Source organism: Phaethon aethereus (genome assembly GCF_964289735.1).
Source record: "Phaethon aethereus genome assembly, chromosome: 3".
NCBI classification, from domain to species: Eukaryota; Metazoa; Chordata; class Aves; order Phaethontiformes; family Phaethontidae; genus Phaethon; species Phaethon aethereus.
Genome location: NC_138576.1, coordinates 27,039,525 through 27,056,475, shown reverse-complemented (window position 1 = coordinate 27,056,475; position 16,951 = coordinate 27,039,525). Strand labels below are relative to the sequence as shown.

At 43.5% G+C, this 16,951-nt stretch overlaps 1 protein-coding gene across 1 annotated transcript; it reads left to right on the top strand.

The window, feature by feature from the left end:
* Positions 1–5,139: 5,139 nt before the first annotated feature.
* LOC309403763 (glutathione S-transferase 3-like) lies at positions 5,140–11,927 on the top strand (the record flags this gene model as incomplete). Its single annotated transcript, XM_081998010.1, has 6 exons — positions 5,140–5,226; positions 7,081–7,132; positions 7,896–8,028; positions 9,806–9,947; positions 11,078–11,209; positions 11,784–11,927. The coding sequence occupies 6 exons, from the start codon at positions 5,140–5,142 to the stop codon at positions 11,925–11,927; spliced, it is 690 nt and encodes a 229-aa protein (XP_081854136.1).
* Between the last annotated feature and the right edge of the window lie 5,024 nt (positions 11,928–16,951).

Sequence of the window (16,951 nt, the reverse complement as noted above, 5' to 3'; positions counted from 1 at the left end):
ACATCCGACTGTTTCGAAGGAGCTGAATGGCCAATGTGTCAGTGAGATCCTCTCTGTGGGATCTGCCAGGACCCACATGGGGCAGCCGCTGTGGGCTGGAGACTGGTAACGTGTGCTGGCCTTCTCAGTACTTCCCATGGAGAACGTGTAGGACTTCAAGGAAACTGTACCCTGGAGTAGGCTGCTGGCTCAGTGCTACGGGGGGAACTGTGAGGAGCGCTGGTCACTGTTTGCTTTTATGGACTCAGTCCACTGCGAGATAGTACAAAACAAAAAGGGAGCAAAAGGGTCTGCATTAAAAAAAAGTACGCATGTAAGACTTACATGTGCCAAGGACACGTTATGTGTCCAGCTACTCCGTTACTTGTTCCTAGCGAGTACTAACTCCAAACCATACCCAACTGCTTCCAAAGCAGTGATGCCAATGCATAGCAGTAAAATAAAGCAGCCATTTGATTTGTAAAGCACATGCTGATGGTGTTTTTGGGTAGGTGGAAAGGGAAATATGTATATTTGTGTTAGAACTGGAAAGATAGTTGTTTCTCTTGGTGGAAATAAATATCTGTATTTATGTCTAGATATCATTTAATTTATTTTATCATTGAATAATTGGTCTCAAGAGGGAACACCCTGAACCTATCCTAAGTATGCCTAGACCTAAGTAGGCAATTTAACTAGTCTGTTCCATACACTTAATCCCTACTAGTGGAAGCAGGAGACGAACAAGTCCTGAGAATGGGCTGCTGAGGCTTGGATTCATCCTACCTAACTGCAGGCCCTTAAGCATGAGCTCCTTTGTGGTGAGCTGACTCTTTAAACCCGTGGTGAGTGAGAATCATCTCAAGAGAGATTCGGCTCACCTGAGAACTCAGTAGCCCTCTGGAGATGCCTGGGTCTCTCCACTAAGGATGGGGACTACTTCATGTGTTTAAAGTAATATAGGATGAACCTGAACCTGGCCTGTAATCTCTGAGCTTTTATCAGCCCTGTAGTGATTTTCTTGACCATAGCATTCAGGTTTTGGTCAGTCCAGTGAAAAGATTTTAAAAAGTAGTAGTACCTTTTTTGGCATATCTCCTCCTTTCCCAAATTAAAGCCTTTATTTTGGGAAAAAAACTAATAATCTTGATATCCAGAATAACTTCTGCTAGCTTTAACTTAGTGGGACAGAAAATAAGCCACATATAATGGCAACACCTTGTAGCCTTTACTTGAGCAATTTCCTACTTATGATGGAAAAAGTTCTTCTTGAGTAAGGAATGAGTTGACTGAGCTGTGTATTTTACTGTGCTGTCTCAGTGTGCAATACAGATACGGAAGAGATGTAGGTCTTTATTATACTGAAATCTGGACAAGCAGCATGTCTGAGAATTTATCATATGTAACCTACTACTTTGTGTTTTAATATTTAGCAGCATCTTTATGCAAAATATTTTTAGAATTCTACTGTTTACGTTTTCTCAGGCTTATGCATAACATGTAATAATGACCACTGGAGATAAAGGAGCCTGACAGTGGACTCATTCACCTCTGTAATCCAGATCTTCGTAAAAATATTGTGTAAGTGCGTGCCATGATGTTAGCAAAAAGAAAAAAAAAACAAGCCAGAAACCCCACTTCCGTGGTATTTCTATATCTAATAAGGCTGTTGATGTGAGTACGATGTTTCATCATGCAAGGAGGAAAAGATATATTGAAAGAACATTTTTGAACTTACCTGGAAGGAGAGGGTGGGATTGTCAGAGCAAATAAAGAAATAACAGTTGTTGTTTATTCAGTGTTTTTGTTCAAAAATGTTATAAATGTTGGTTTCATTCCTTCTGTGTCAAGTCTCCTGCCCAGAATAAAGTTACTCTTGAAGAAATATTGACTTACTAGAGTTTTGATCTTCTATTCAATTTTTAATAAAAGCACTTTAGTTTGGCTTTTGTTTGTTTGTTTAGTTGTGGTTATTTTTTTTTTTTAATAAGCCTCACCTTTGCCTTCTTGGGGGGGTACTGCCTTGTGACAGCTGTACTCTTTCTGCAAGTTCATTGGCCATGTGATTTGAGTCTAAGCAGGTCATTTCCGCAATGTACTGCAAGCTCTGCGCAGAGCTGACAGAGTAGTCCTTGGATGTCAACTCTAACCGCAACGCTGAATTAAAGCGGAAGGTGTATGACATCTCAGAAGAAGGACAGGCAGTTGGACTAGATTATCATTGTTCCAACTGAAATAGTCTTGTCTCTCCTCCTCCTCTTCTCCTTCTCTCTTGTTCTCAGTGTCTTGTATCACCTCGCCTCAGCCTTCTTCCCCTGCTTTGAAGGCAGTTGCTAACGTGCAAACCCAGCCCTTTTGCTGACTGTTCAAGTGGGCTTAAAATGAATTGCATGGGTGATGGACTGGGTGGATAACGCATTTACAAGTGCAAAGGTGCTAGATGGTAAGGGGTGTGTGTGTGAGGAGCTCAAGGATTTGTAGTGTGGGGGTGGAGGTGGGAGAAGTGATCACAACCGAGCACGAAAATAAATCGTATTACATGTTCCCCATCCCGCTGCGAAGGCGGGGTCGGGGGGAGGCGTGTGGAAACACGTCTAGATAAAGGTCTGTGTTCCGCAGCGCAAAACAATGGCAGACTGCCCCATGCAGTGCCTCACTTGGATGTGTCTGCAGTCTTGGAAGCTTGACTACCCTACGTTCTCCTACAAATGGACCTTGAGCTTGTTTGGAGGTTCTAGCAGGGGAGCGCAGCTACCGTATACCCTTGACCGATGAACGGTACGCCTCTATCGGGGAAGGTCGTCCTCTTCGACCGAGCGCGCAGCTTCGGGAGGGACGCACATGGAGCGGTGAGGGAGGAAGGGGACACCCGCCTAGCCAGCCAGATCAGCCGAATCAACCCTGGCGATCAATGGGGTGACAGATGTCGCAGCCAGATCGCCCTCACATCCAGAACAGAGATGCGCCCGCGCGGCTATATAAGGGCCCCGACGCTTGATACTAGCAGGTCATGGTGACGCCGCCAAAGCTAAAAATTCAATGACAAATGTCAACGAACCACATCTCTGTAACGACAAAACGCTTCGGCCTAAAACAGTTCAAAATTTTTAACGTTTTTTTGCGGACATTTTCATTCCCTCCCACAAGCCTTTGCGAAATATGCAGAGTATCAGCTTCCTATTGGCGGCCGTCCCGCCTCGTTGCGCTGAGGCTGGAGGCGGGGCAGGCGGGTGGGTGCGCGCCGGCCTTCGGCTCGGCTCGGCTCGGCTCGGCTCGGCTCGGCTCGGCTCGGCTCGGCTCGGCTCGGCTCGGCTCGGCTCGGCTCGGCTCGGCTCGGCTCGGCTCGGCTCGGCTCGGCTCGGCTCGGCTCGGCGGCGTGGCAGCCAACTGCGGGCGGGCGGTGCGCCGAGGCCTGCGGCGGGGAGCACTGCTGCCTCGCTAGTTAAAAACCCTGTATGTTCGCTTGGTTTTTTGTGAGGGGTTTTTTTTGTTTAAATTCTCTGTGTGAGTAACGTGGGTTTCTGCGATTCCTCTTGTCCCATCGCCAGGCTGGTATCTCCAGGCTCGCTTGGCCCTCGTGGAACGGGGGCCAGGGAGGGCTGCGCTAGACTCAGGCTGGCGTTGGGGTGCCTGGCCAGGACGTGACCTCCTTGGGCACGTGGCGAGCGCTTGGGCAGGCAGTGCATGCTCCTGCATTTCTCCTCTCTTCGGTGCGAGCTTGCCCTCCTCTGCTGGTGGCCTCCAAGCCCTCTCCCCACCACCGTCAGCGTTTTTTTTCTTCATCTGTGAATTTAGCTGTATTACAAGAACTCCTGTTCCATCCTGTTCTTTCACGTAGTTCACACCAATACTTTTCCTTCGTCTTTTTTTCTGTTTCTCATGCACTGTTACGTTTATTAGCAGTATAGATACTACTCTGCAATGCTTCAGTTCCCAGGGACCGCCCTAAGAAGAAATGGAGGCCCCCAAGCCAGCCTGAAGGGCCAAATAGCCCGGCTTGTTTCAATTCCCGTGGTCAGACGCAGCCTCGTATTTTGCGTTTTGTTTTCGTGCCTGCTGGCTAACAAGCTGATCGCTTGCCTCGTGTATGCTCAAGGTCTTTCAAAGATCACTTTTTCCCTCCGCTTACAAAGCTCTTGCAATATTGGGAATTGGAGGTTATTGTTTGCGTGCCAACAGCCTGTTTTCCAGGATTACTTGAACTGTGGATTGGAGTGACAAGAAATCACCCCAGAGATGGAAAACATCTCTCGGTTGCAGCAAGGAGTTCTCGTTACGGAGTCTGCGTATGAAATGCCAGTATGATGAAACCTGATGCTCCCTTGTCTTATGGCTCTACTGTGGAATCCAATTCCTGCTGAGGCCTAAACAGGAGTCTATTCAAAAAATGACAATTAATAGCCTCGTTTATGAAGCCATTCAAGAACTAGAATGCCGCTTGCAGAACATGGTGTATTTGATCAACTGAAAAGTTCTGCTTAGAAATGGGGTTTATTGATAGAAAGAAATGTGACCAGTAGAAGGATAAGCAGTGGAACAGCCTGAATCTTTATATTTTAATCTGGATTATTACAGGAGAAACTAGTCATTCTTTTGAAGTTTCTACTGATTCTGGATCACATACTTACCCTGGATCACCACAGCGAGAAAGAAAAGTGGGAGGCTTTGAAAAAATGTCCCCATACTTCACCTAAGTATGCATAGAATTAATATTTAGATACTTGTGGCATTCTTTGATATAAGGACTGCCAGATTTGAGAAACCCATCTACTGCTTCTTCTCCCCTTTAATTGAAACTTGGCTTTCTGTGGTGATTGAGTAACTCTAGTTAATCTAGAACTTTTATATTTCCTAAAAGTTTTAAGGATTTCCTTAGTGGTGACTACTTTTTTCTCTTACTTCCCACTTAGCAACTTGATGCTTACTTTTACTGAATTTTAGGGGAATTAAAAGAGTATGAAATACTGTGACTTGACTGTGCAGCAGTAAAACCAAATCAGTTTAGACTGAAACTTTACTGAAGTGTTTTGTCAAAAATTAACTTAAATTTTTGTCATGTGAGTGACCTGTGAACCGTTATTCCAACTGCCATCAAATTTTTGTATCATTATTAACTTCTTATCTTTTATAACTATTTTAGGTCACAGGAAGTTTGAAGTCATGTCTGAAAAACCAAAACTTTACTACTTTGATGGAAGAGGCAAGATGGAGTCAATTCGCTGGTTGTTAGCTGCAGCTGGGGTCGAGGTTTGTTTTAATGTTTTTAACTTTAAGCTGCACATTGGTAAGCTTGTCTTTGAGGCAGATCACAGGTTATTAACCAAAGAAGAAAAGACATCCCAAGAGGCAATAGTCAATGAAATTACTTACATGAGGCACACAAATGTATGGCTTCAAGTTATGTGTCTTCTGAGCAATGACACTGTAAACCAGTTTCTTGCTTAATGCAAGAATACGTAATGCTTAATTAAGCATTTGATTACTGACCCAGAGCTGTTGAGCTGAATGATAGATATGTTCCTGGCATAACAAGTATTATCTGTGCCAAGTAAAACAGCAACAAATTTGCTTTCTCTAGTCTTTCTGTTTTCAGTTGGATGCTCACAGATTTTGATTTTATTTTTCACTCCACTGGCTGCATCCTCCACAATAAGCTATAGCACAAAATATATTTTGTCTTATTTGTGTCATTTAGATGAGGCTTAACAGGTTGAAGTGAACAAATTGACACGTGTAGGGAAATAAGAAATCTCAGAGCAGGAAGAAAAATATTTGGGTAAATCAGAGAAGCAAGACACCATTTTAAGATAATTGTTTTTGACAGGGTATAATTTACTTAATCATTTGCTGTCTATCTTGGTGATAAACTGATAATTCAGTTTGAAGACAGAAAGGACTAGTAGTTGCTCTGAGTGTCCTCTTTTATATAGTAGGCTGTTACATTTCATACGGTTACCCCTATACTGAGCTGAGGAATCCAAGTTTTTCAAAAAGACCACCAGTCTTTGCTTGAAGGCGTTACAGAAGACATAACTGGCTGCTTCCCTACATTGTTTGTTCCTAAGTTTTAATTCCCTCTCTCTTTTCTTTTCTCTCTCTCTTTTTTTTTTTTTTTTACTTAAAAAAACCCAACAACTATTGACAGGTACCAATTATTACATTTTTCCTTGGGATATTCTCTTCCTACCTTTTCATCAGCAGAAACCTGGGTTCTGAATTTTAGACTCTGTGATCACACTTACTATGATTGAACATTGGCACTGTATTAGTATTCCTAACCTTCTGGGGTTTCCCTAGTATAGCAAGTCTTCATTATTAACATAAGTTGCACACATGTTCTGAGAGGTTGACTGAGGAAGGATCCTTGGGAGTCCATAGCTAGGCATCTAGGGACTGGTAAGCTCAATCATTTTCTAGTCACCATGGTCTACATTGACTATAGATGTGTATAGCACATGCAAACACATACATGTAGACATCTAACTTTGGTGTCTTAATCTTGAACTGAATTCCTCCATAAGTAGCACTGATTGGATAGCCATCCTCAACCATATTGAATAAAATGACATCATTCTGATCACAGGCAATTAATTTTGTTTCTCATCTAGTAAATAATTCATCTTTAGGTGTCCTAAACATGCTTCTGTACTAAACTTCCTACTGGGCATAGTGCTTTTACATTATTTTGTAAAAACTTTGTTTTAACTTTCTCAGAATTTGTTCCTGTACAGCTCCCAAATGAAAATACCTCACAGCAGAACTTTTTTCCACATACCAGAAAGCATTTTAAGGACAACCTAGTCTGTATTGTTGACTGTCTCACTTTACATTGCCTGTTCAATACCAAACAAACCATCCTCACTCCAGTTCTTATTGCCTGGTTTTCTGCGAGGCTTGCCTTTAGCAGCATTTGTCAAATATGACAGTCCAAGAGATTTGCCAGTGCTTCTGCTCTTGGTATTTTCTGCCTTAGAGACATATCTGGAATGGAAGGAATCATGATGTATAGTCTCTTCCTTTTATGATGCTTAAAAAGTTTATCTGTTCTAGAAATGTGAAAAGACACTCATTTCTTCTTCTTCCTCATTCTCTTTTTGTCAGTTTGAAGAGGAGTTTTTGGAAACCCGAGATCAGTATGAGAAGCTCCTGCAAGGTGAGTCCATGTGAAACTTCAAGAAAAGTGTGACTGGACTTTATACGTAGCCTCAGAGAAGACATGTGAAGAGAAGACTTTGAGGATGGTGTGGGACTTTCTTTCCACAGAGCAAGAGGGGAGTAAAAGTGAGAGCTGTGAACAGCTGCAGAAACTGTTTTTTTCCCATATGTGGACAGATGCAATTGAAAATTGAATGTCTTTCCAGTCTGGAGACTTTTCCAGGCTCCTGAGTTGTTCTGTTCTCCGTTTGTCTACGTGTCCCACCTGGTTGCACAAACTTACCCTGCGCTTCAGTAACTTGAAAAAATGTGTCCTAAAATTTCATTGAATGTCCCGATTTAGCTTAAGATAATGGTTGTAAGGGAGAAATTTGGGAATCTGACATTTGCTTCAATTGTGTTTTAAATAACAGAACAGAAGTTTTTGAATATATTTAGAATTAGACACTTTTTACTCAGTTGATACGTTTAGTGTGACTGTCTCCACTGTATTTCAATTTCAGCATGAAAGCTCTGTACACAGTCGTGACTGCAACTTCAGTGAAATTTTTTAAAGGAAGGATGTTAATCCCCAGTAATTGTGTTTGGCAGTTTAATTTGTCTGCACCACTGTAATTTGTTGTTTGCATGGAAGAACTCCAGTTTAATACAAGGACTACCCATAGCAAGCTTACCATAAAAGTAACGATCCCTGGAAGACAGCAAGAAATCTGATGTGGAGTTCCTAGATCCCTTAGAATAACGTATGGTTTTCCCTTTAGGTGGATCCCTGCTGTTTCAGCAAGTGCCCATGGTGGAGATCGACGGGATGAAGATGGTGCAGACCAGAGCCATCCTCAGCTACATAGCAGCAAAGTACAACCTCTACGGGAAGGACTTGAAGGAGAGAGCCCTGTCCTGTAACAGTACTCCTCTTCTTGAATTTATTATAGTAGCTTAGATACATCTAGAATTAATTGCATACTTGCACACCCAGAGAATCACCTGTGTGCCTCAGTGATACACAACTTGCAGTGAGCCTAATGGTCCACAGTTAGATGCAAGTCAACTGATTTGTTCTAATTCAATTCCTTTTTTATATAAAAATATTTGAGGCAGGAGTTTATTGTGCTTTAGTAAAAGATTAATACAGCTTTACATAGGTATTCGAGAAGTGACTGGCATGTAAATGTTGAACTACTTTTGTAAACAGAAAACTTTTTGGGAAGCAATGGTTAGTTTTTAACTTCTGGCTGCAAAATAAGATCTCTCATTTATGTTATCTGTGATTGCATGATGTTCCACAGCATGGTTTAGGTCTTTGGGAGTTGGGCAAAGAACAGTTAAAAGCTGTTGAAAAAATTCTGGTTTCATGTGAAATTAAATCAAGGTCTTGGTATTGTGTCTCTGTGAAGGAAAAAGGATGTGATTGGGCTATCTCAATATGTAGCCTTTAAACGTCCATTTCCTATTGTTTTTCAAAAGAAGAAAAACTAAAGGTCAACTAGTAAAGCATCAAGCTTTAATAGATACTTTACAATAAACTGCCATTAAACAGTGCAAATGGTTGGAAGAATTGGCTGAAGCAGGTTCAGGGAAGTAAGAAAATGAATATTCAGACAGGAGCCTCAGTCATAGCTTGTTGGCTTCTTTGTGCTGTTAATAAGCCATCATTTCCTATAGCTTGCATTCCTTGCATACCTCTTCCTTCAAATAGAATTCTCTTCCATCAAGTTTTAGATTTAGCCTGGAGCCTATTCCTGCTCTCTTACCAGCAAATATAAATGAAGTATATTTTTTGATTTCTTCTTGGGCGGGGGGAAGGAAGCAGCAGTGTTTCAAGGAAGTCTTGCTGTGATTCGCTCCAGGTTTAAGTGCTTTGGATGGATGGTCTTGTACAGTGTGGAAGTGCAGTTTTGGAAGACCGAATAGATGGCAGGCAAGAAACTGGCACACATTAAGGCTTCCAGGAATATCTGATAGCTTCTTATTGTATGCAACATGTTTAATCCTTACGGAGGCTTTTTCAAGAAGCTGTTGCCTGACAACAAAAACTGCAGTTGGTTTGATTACACAACAGGAGCTTAAATCTCTTATGACCTAGGATGGCTAGAAGACTTTGTTGGACTATTTTACCAGATATTTTATTCATATTCATGAGGACTTAATTCACATTTGAGTCTTGTTTACAGTACAAAACCTGCTGTCAGAGCTCTGGAAAAATGCATAAAAGGGACAATCTGAAGAACTGTTGTACTAATAATTTAGCTAGATACGTAACCTGGTACACTTCAGCTTTCCAACCCCGTTATTAATCTATTTGGTCCCTGTTGGACTTTGGATTAAATTGTGAAGGTGGGATACATCCAGACAACTAAGCCAGTTAGGGATGACTTCTTGTGTTGTTGTGTGTTTCTTTGGTGATTCTGAAGTGATCTGTAACACCAAAGTTAAACTTTTTTAACCTCTGTACAATCCTCTTTAATCCTGCACAATGAGGCAAGGAGAGTGCCAACAACGCTACAAGTATGAGTGAGACTCAGACTGTGATATATTTTTTTTGTTAACTGCAAAAATAATTTTTGGTGGGGAGGTAGGAAATTCAACTTCTACTATCACACTGCAAATCTAAGAAAATTCTGCTTAAGAAGGTGACTTTTCATTTAAGGTTTTCGTTTGCTTTGGTTTTAAGGATTGATATGTATGTTGGAGGAACTGATGACCTTATGGGCTTCATTTTGATGTTCCCATTCTTATTGGCTGAGCATAAAGAGAAACAATGTACTATTATAGTTCAAAAGGCAACAAGCAGGTATTTCCCAGCATATGAAAAGGTATGTAGGAGAATCATTTCCTTCCATTGCTTTGGAAGGATAACAATGGAACACTGGGTATTTCACCAAAAGCAGAAGAAACAGAAAGGTGTTGGTGCAGTACTTCAAACCAAGACATCATACTGTCTGCAGGCTGGAGAGATGAGAGGGAGGTCAGAGACAAGTTGGGGTGGGTTAAATGCAGAAATTCCTAAGTGAGATTTCATGGTCTGAGCAGCATCAACATTCTGGCTGAAGGGTCCAAGTATACCCTTTGGCTTCAAACTTTAGGATCCAATGAATGTGTAAACACAGCTATATACAGTTAAAATAGCAACTTCCTGGTTTTAGAAGAAATGAAACTGTGGAACTTGTATTGCAAAGGCAATGCCGTTTTAGAAGACCTAATAGTCAGCCTTGTTTAACATTCCAAATACAGCTACATGGTTTTTTTAACCACAGTAATACACAGCTGTCACTACATCTTCTAGTCTGAGTGGCCTGCTCCTTAAACCATACTGGAATCTTGGTGTTTCTCTAACTGATCTTTTGAGAGATGGGACTCAAGAAGTACTCTCAGTGGAAATTAATATACACAGACAGGACAATCTGGCAGAAATAGCTGCTTTTCTGTTTTAAAGACCAAAGGGAAGACGGTTCCCACTTAAATACCAGCTCTCCTATAGATGGCTGCCAGAGTTCATTCTACCCTAGATTCTACTTGTTACATCCTAACCCCAATGCTTTAAGTTGATCACCTCTCTTTTACATTCTCTATTTTCCCACTGAAGCTGTAACCACATACAGAAAAAGTCAAGATTTATTAGGCTGGAAAGGAGTGAATACCAAGGAGGTATCTAACCCTGTAATCCAGTATGTGGGATTACCTAGGGCTATAGGAAGGAAGGGTGGGTAAGAGAAACCCTGGGATTCTAGATTGCTGCTGTGAGGACTGCTTGTAGATAACACCTACAATGATCAGTGACTGCAGGCATCCCCCACACTAGTAGTATCCCTAGTTGTATGGGAGAGAAAGGTGAAAAGAAGAGGCGTCAGTAAGTATTGTCAAAGAAGGTGTGCCTGTGTATTTTGAAAGCATCAACCCCAGCTGGCTATCCACATCTGAACATTTTCATTTATGGCACTTCTAGGTTTTGAAAGACCATGGGCAGGACTTTCTTGTTGGAAACAATTTGAGCTGGGCAGATGTTCATCTTCTTGAAGCCATTTTAATGGTAGAAGAGAAGTCGTCAGACGTGCTTTCAGGCTTTCCTCAGTTACAGGTACCTTACACTAACAATACACTCATATGGCTGGAAATGTGATAAATGATATTTTGAAGTCTGTTGTGTGTAGATAATTTCACAAAACAAGAGCATTTGTCGCTCCTTTTTCATTGTAGTCTTGCTCTTCTTGCTTTAGGAAAAACCTCATAATATCTAGATTCTCTAGATACTATACCTAGAGAATTTATTTTTTTCTGGAGTACTCCTGTACAGATCTGAAGAAATCCACTATCCCTTTTTTTTTCCCCTCCCTTCACCAGTTCTGTGATAGCTTTAAGCAGAAGATGTTTTCTGGATCACAAGGAGTGATTTGAGTAAAATACACATCTGAAACCACAGATAACTGTTTCCACTTCATCCTATATCAATACAGGACAGAAGGCTGTTTTATTACTGTTTAAAATAACAAGGTTGGAGTGAGGGGGAGTAAAATTCATCCATGGCTAAAACTATATTTCCTGTCTTGCCTCCACGGACAATTTGTTAAAGGATGTTACACAAATCAGTATTTTTTTTTTCTTGTGCTACTTTCTGTTCTTTAAATACCATGTACTTACTGTTTACCTTTTAGGCATTTAAAGCAAGGATAAGCAGCATCCCCACAATCAAGAAATTTCTAGAGCCAGGAAGCCAGAGAAAACCTGTTCCTGATGATAAATACGTGGAGGCTGTGAGGAGAGTTCTCTGCATGTATCATGACATAAAAGCAAAGTAGTGTGCCTGGCTAAAACAACAGCTGTGCTTTGTTTAAGAGAACTATCAGATTGCATGTGTACAATTACACTGCAGAGTGACGGTGAAGGGGTGTTCGAAAGGAGTTTCAGTGGGCGATATCTGATGTTCTCTCATACAAAATACGGTATGCAGGTATCTTTTATAACACTTTACTACTAGCCTATTTTTTTCTTTCATTCTTCTTGAGATTTTTCTGGTAATTTTAAGCAAGGGAAATGGCAGCAAGCGTGCTGTCTTCCTGTAGACTTTTTGCAAGAGCGAAAAAAAAAGAGAAGTGAGTTGCTGACTGACAGCTTCAGCATGTTTTGCTACTTCTGAGATCCAGATCAGATTTTTCTATGATGACTGCTTTAAATTCAGACCTTTATTGTTTTTTAATATCACTGTAGGCAAATGAAACAAACGTTTTTTAAAGAAAGTAGGAGGGAGGTGTTTCTCTTGCCAGTTCTGTTGGACATCAGTGACTTGGCTAAAACGTCAGCATTGCGCCTTTATTACTGAGTTAGGAAACAAATTGACTGCCAAATGGCATTTTTGTGTAATTGCTGTATCTAGAGGATCTGTTATAATCAAATAAACTTTTTATTTTTATGTGGTTATGTTGTCATGTTGTGTCATAAATGAAAGTTGGGGCTTGCAAACTTCATTTTTACTTTTCTTGGAGGATAAATTCTCTATAATTGATATGAAGGGGACCCCTGTTAACCCATATGCCTCCTGCAAAGGCGTTTCATTTTCATTTATAAGCCAGAGAAGGGAGTTGTGAAGGAGAGGTAGTAAACCATCACACAAACCTGGTATAGTTCCTATCTAAGGTCTAATACCTGCCAAATGGAAAAGGTTGTTTCTTTAACTCTTTTTTTTTTTTTTTTTTAAACTATGGTTTCAGCAGATGACTTGACAAAGGACTTTCAAATGGTTCTAATCACTTCGAGAAATGGCACATGCTTTGAAAAGCTGCTCTGTAGGATGTTGTCTTGGAGTTTCATACCTGTTATAGTTCTATATAGTTTACAAGAAAAGACTTGTGTTCAATCCCTAATGGCATTGTTTAATTCCTGTGTTAGCTATGGGCTGACAAACCCTTCCGGAGGGCAGACTTTGGCCTGTTCAGGTCACTGGTTGAGAGAGTCCCTTGGGAGACAGTCCTGAAGGACAAAGGGGTCCAGGAAGGCTGGACAGCCTTCAAGAAGGAAATCTTAAAGGCGCAGGAGCAGGCGGTCCCCATGTGCCGTAAGAAGAGCTGGTGGGGAAGGTGACCGGCCTGGCTGAACAGGGAGATTTTGCTGGGACTCAGGGAAAAGAGGAGAGTTTATCACCTCTGGAAGAAGGGGCAGGCAACCCACGAAGAGTACAAGGATCTTGTTAGGTCAAGTAGGGACAAAATTACAAAGGCAAAAGCCCAGCTAGAGCTCAGTCTGGCTACAGTCGTAAAGGATAATAAAAAATGTTTTTACAAATATGTTAACAACAAAAAGAGAGGCAAGGAGAATCTCCATCCCCTACTGGATATGGTGGGGAACAGTGTCTCCAAGGACGAGGACAAGGCTGAGGTACTTAATGCCTTCTTTGCCTCAGTCTTTAATAGCCAGTCCAGGTATCCACAGGGTATTCAGCCCCCTGAGCTGGAAGACGGGGATGGAGAGCACAATTTATTCCTCATAATCCAGGAGGAAGCAGTCAAGGACATGCTAAGCCACCTGGACACCCACAAGTCTATGGGGCCTGATGGGATCCACCCGAGAGTACTGAGAGAGCTGGCGGAAGAGCTTGCCAAGCCACTCTGCATCATTTATCAGCAGTCGTGGTTAACAGGGGAGGTCCCAGAAGACTGGAGACTTGCCAATGTGATGCCCGTCTACGAGAAAGGCCGGAAGGAGGATCCTGGGAGCTACAGGCCTGTCAGCCTGACCTCTGTGCCGGGGAAGATTATGGAGCGGTTGGTCTTGAGAGTGCTCACAGGGCACCTGCAGGACAACCAAGGGCTCAGGCCCAGCCAGCATGGGTTCATGAAAGGCAGGTCCTGCTTGACCAACCTGATCTCCTTCTATGACCAGGTGACCCACCTAGTGGATGAGGGAAAGGCTGTGGACGTTGTCTACCTGGACTTTAGTAAAGCCTTTGACAGCGTCTCCCACAGCATTCTCCTGGAGAAACTGGCGGCTCGTGGCTTAGACAGGTTTACTCTTTGCTGGGTGACGAACTGGCTGGATGGCCAAGCCCAGAGAGTTGTGGTGAACGGCGTTAAATCCGGCTGGTGGCCGGTCACAAGCGGTGTTCCCCAGGGATCTGTTCTGGGACCGGTCTTGTTCAATATCTTTATAGATGATCTAGGTGAAGGAATCGAGTGCTCCCTCAGTAAGTTTGCTGATGACACTAAGTTGGGTGGGAGTGTTGATCTGCTGGAGGATAGGAGGGCTCTGCAGAGGGATCTGGACAGGCTGGATCGATGGGCTGAGGTCAACTGTACGAGGTTTAATAAGGCCAAGTGCAGGGTCCTGCACTTTGGCCACAACAACCCCATGCAACGCTACAGGCTTGGGGAGGAGTGGCTGGAGAGCAGCCCGGTGGAAAGGGACCTGGGGGTGCTGGTTGACAGCTGGCTGAATATGAGCCAGCAGTGTGCCCAGGTGGCCAAGAAGGCCAACAGCGTCCTGGCCTGTATCAGAAGTAGTGTGGCCAGCAGGAGTAAGGAAGTGTTTGTGCCCCTGTACTCGGCATTGGTGAGGCTGCAGCTTGAATCCTGTGTTCAGTTTTGGGCCCCTCACTACAAGAAGGATGTTGAGGTGCTGGAGCGTGTCCAGGGAAGGGCAACGAAGCTGGTGAGGGGGCTGGAGCACAAGTCTTATGAGGAGTGGCTGAGGGAACTGAGGAGTCTGGAGAAGAGGAGGCTGAGGGGAGACCTTATTGTGTTGGGATCACTCTGCACGGCTCGACCTTAAGGAGAAGGAGCTGCAGCATTGAGAAGCTGGTAAACAGCTAGATATCTGCACGGCTCGGCCTTGAGAAGAGGGAGCTGTGGCACTGGGAAGCTGGTAAACAGCTGGACATCTGCAGGGCTCGGCCTTGAGGAGAAGGAGCTGTGGTAAACAGCTAAGAAGCAGCACTGTATAAGAAAAACAGGATGGAACCCGGACCACGTAGCAGTAAGCGCAAGCAGGAGGAGTATGATAATGCACTCTTTAGAGCTAAGCCAACGATTGTAAGACAAGTATGCATAAAGTAGAACTTAGTGTATAAATATGTGTAAGGTTTTGCAATAAAGTTGAAGCTTGTTTTATCACTCATATTGAGTCGACTGCATGCCTTCCCTCGCTCGTCGCAAGTGGCGCCCGAACAGGGACCCCCATCCTTGTTTTTCACCGGACAGCGAGATCGGAGAAGCACTGGTAGCAGCGACCAGGGAGCAGAAGATCGGTGGACGCTGCCGCGGCGCGCCTGATCCGTGCTTGAACCCAGGATAATTAAGAAGGGGTTCGCCGTCCGAAAGAAGGCTACCCAAGGGAAAAGGCTGCAAAAATAATTGACCGGATAATTAAGAAGGTCAACGTAGCGCGCAATGGAAATAGAGGTAGCATTCGAAATCTTAAAATGCTTTTTAGAAAAGCGGGGAGTAAGCCAATTAAAAGATCTGGCTGGGTTAATTGCGTTAGGGAAAGCGAAAGGGTTTTTTTAAAGACCCTGAAAGTATGTTTGAAGTAGACGAGTGGCGTTCTTATGGAGATTGTTTGTGGGATCTAGTAATCGATGATGATAAATCAGCAAAAAAATTAATGAAATCTTGGAGAGATGTTATTCATTGCATGAAAAGATATAAAACTGAAAAGCGAATAGCACAGGCAACAAAGACAGTATAAAATCTACGACGCTCTAGAGGTTGATCCTAGAGACATTAAAAGAACTAAAGGCAGAACGCATCGCATGAAGAAGGGGCGATGGTCAGACTCCTGCTGCATATGCTCTCTAAGAGAGGACTGAAATATGATGAATATACACTTAGAAGGCTTCTAATTTGGTGCCAAAAAGGGTACCCCCCCGATGCGTCTGTGGCGTTTAAGGCAGAGACGTGGGAGGAGATAGGAAAAATGTTATAGGAACATATTGGAAATGGAGATAAAACCACCGCAGAGTTAGTGACGACATGGAAGTTGATGTTAAACACATTAAAAGCCTTAAAGGCAGAGAGAAAAGCTGCAGCTGATATGGAGGAGGCTGTTAAACCACCTTCAACCAATCCCTTTTTAACTGAGTCAGAGGGTCCAGGACCTTCAGCGACTCCGACTGCACCTCCTGAGGTGCCAGATGCACCGAGTAAACCGGCTGCATAGATAAGTCAGAGAAACAGATCTACGATGATGTATGTGAGGGCAAGACGGGACAACGTTGCCCAGAACAATGTACTCAGTGTTCCCCTGTGTGCCCATGTGAAAGATCAATGGGGTGAGTCTCGAAAGGAGATGGGCAAGCAGCGGAGCTAGCAACAACATGGCAATTGCTATTGGAGACTGTTTTGAAGAGCCAGGGGCTAGCAGCAGACTCTGCAACAGCTTTTGAGTTACCTACCTGGGAGAAAGCAGGGAAATTGGTGTTTGAGGCAGCCTCTAAAGAGGATCATACGGCTGCGAAAGTGTTAACAACCTGGCGATTAGTCAGAGACTCTATAAAGGCGATAAAATCAGAGCGGATGGCGGCAGCAGCTGCCGCTGCCACAGCCTTGGGAGAGAAGGGAGGCCGAGCTGGGGATGGTGAGAACGAGCAACCCCCGCCCGCCCGCCCCCCCCCACCCTCCCCGCCCCCCCCCCCCCCGCTAACGCAACCAACGGAGGTGGCGAGTCCTCCTTGGCCCCCGCCTCCTGACCCGTGCCGCAACAGGAGGGGGCTGCCTGGGATGATCCTTCCCCCAAGTCAAGATACGACCCTGCCCAACATTGGCGAGGCATGAGACAAGAGACTTTGGCAGAGAGGGAGGGGACGGAGTGAAGCAGGTACCGGCCAGGTCGGTAC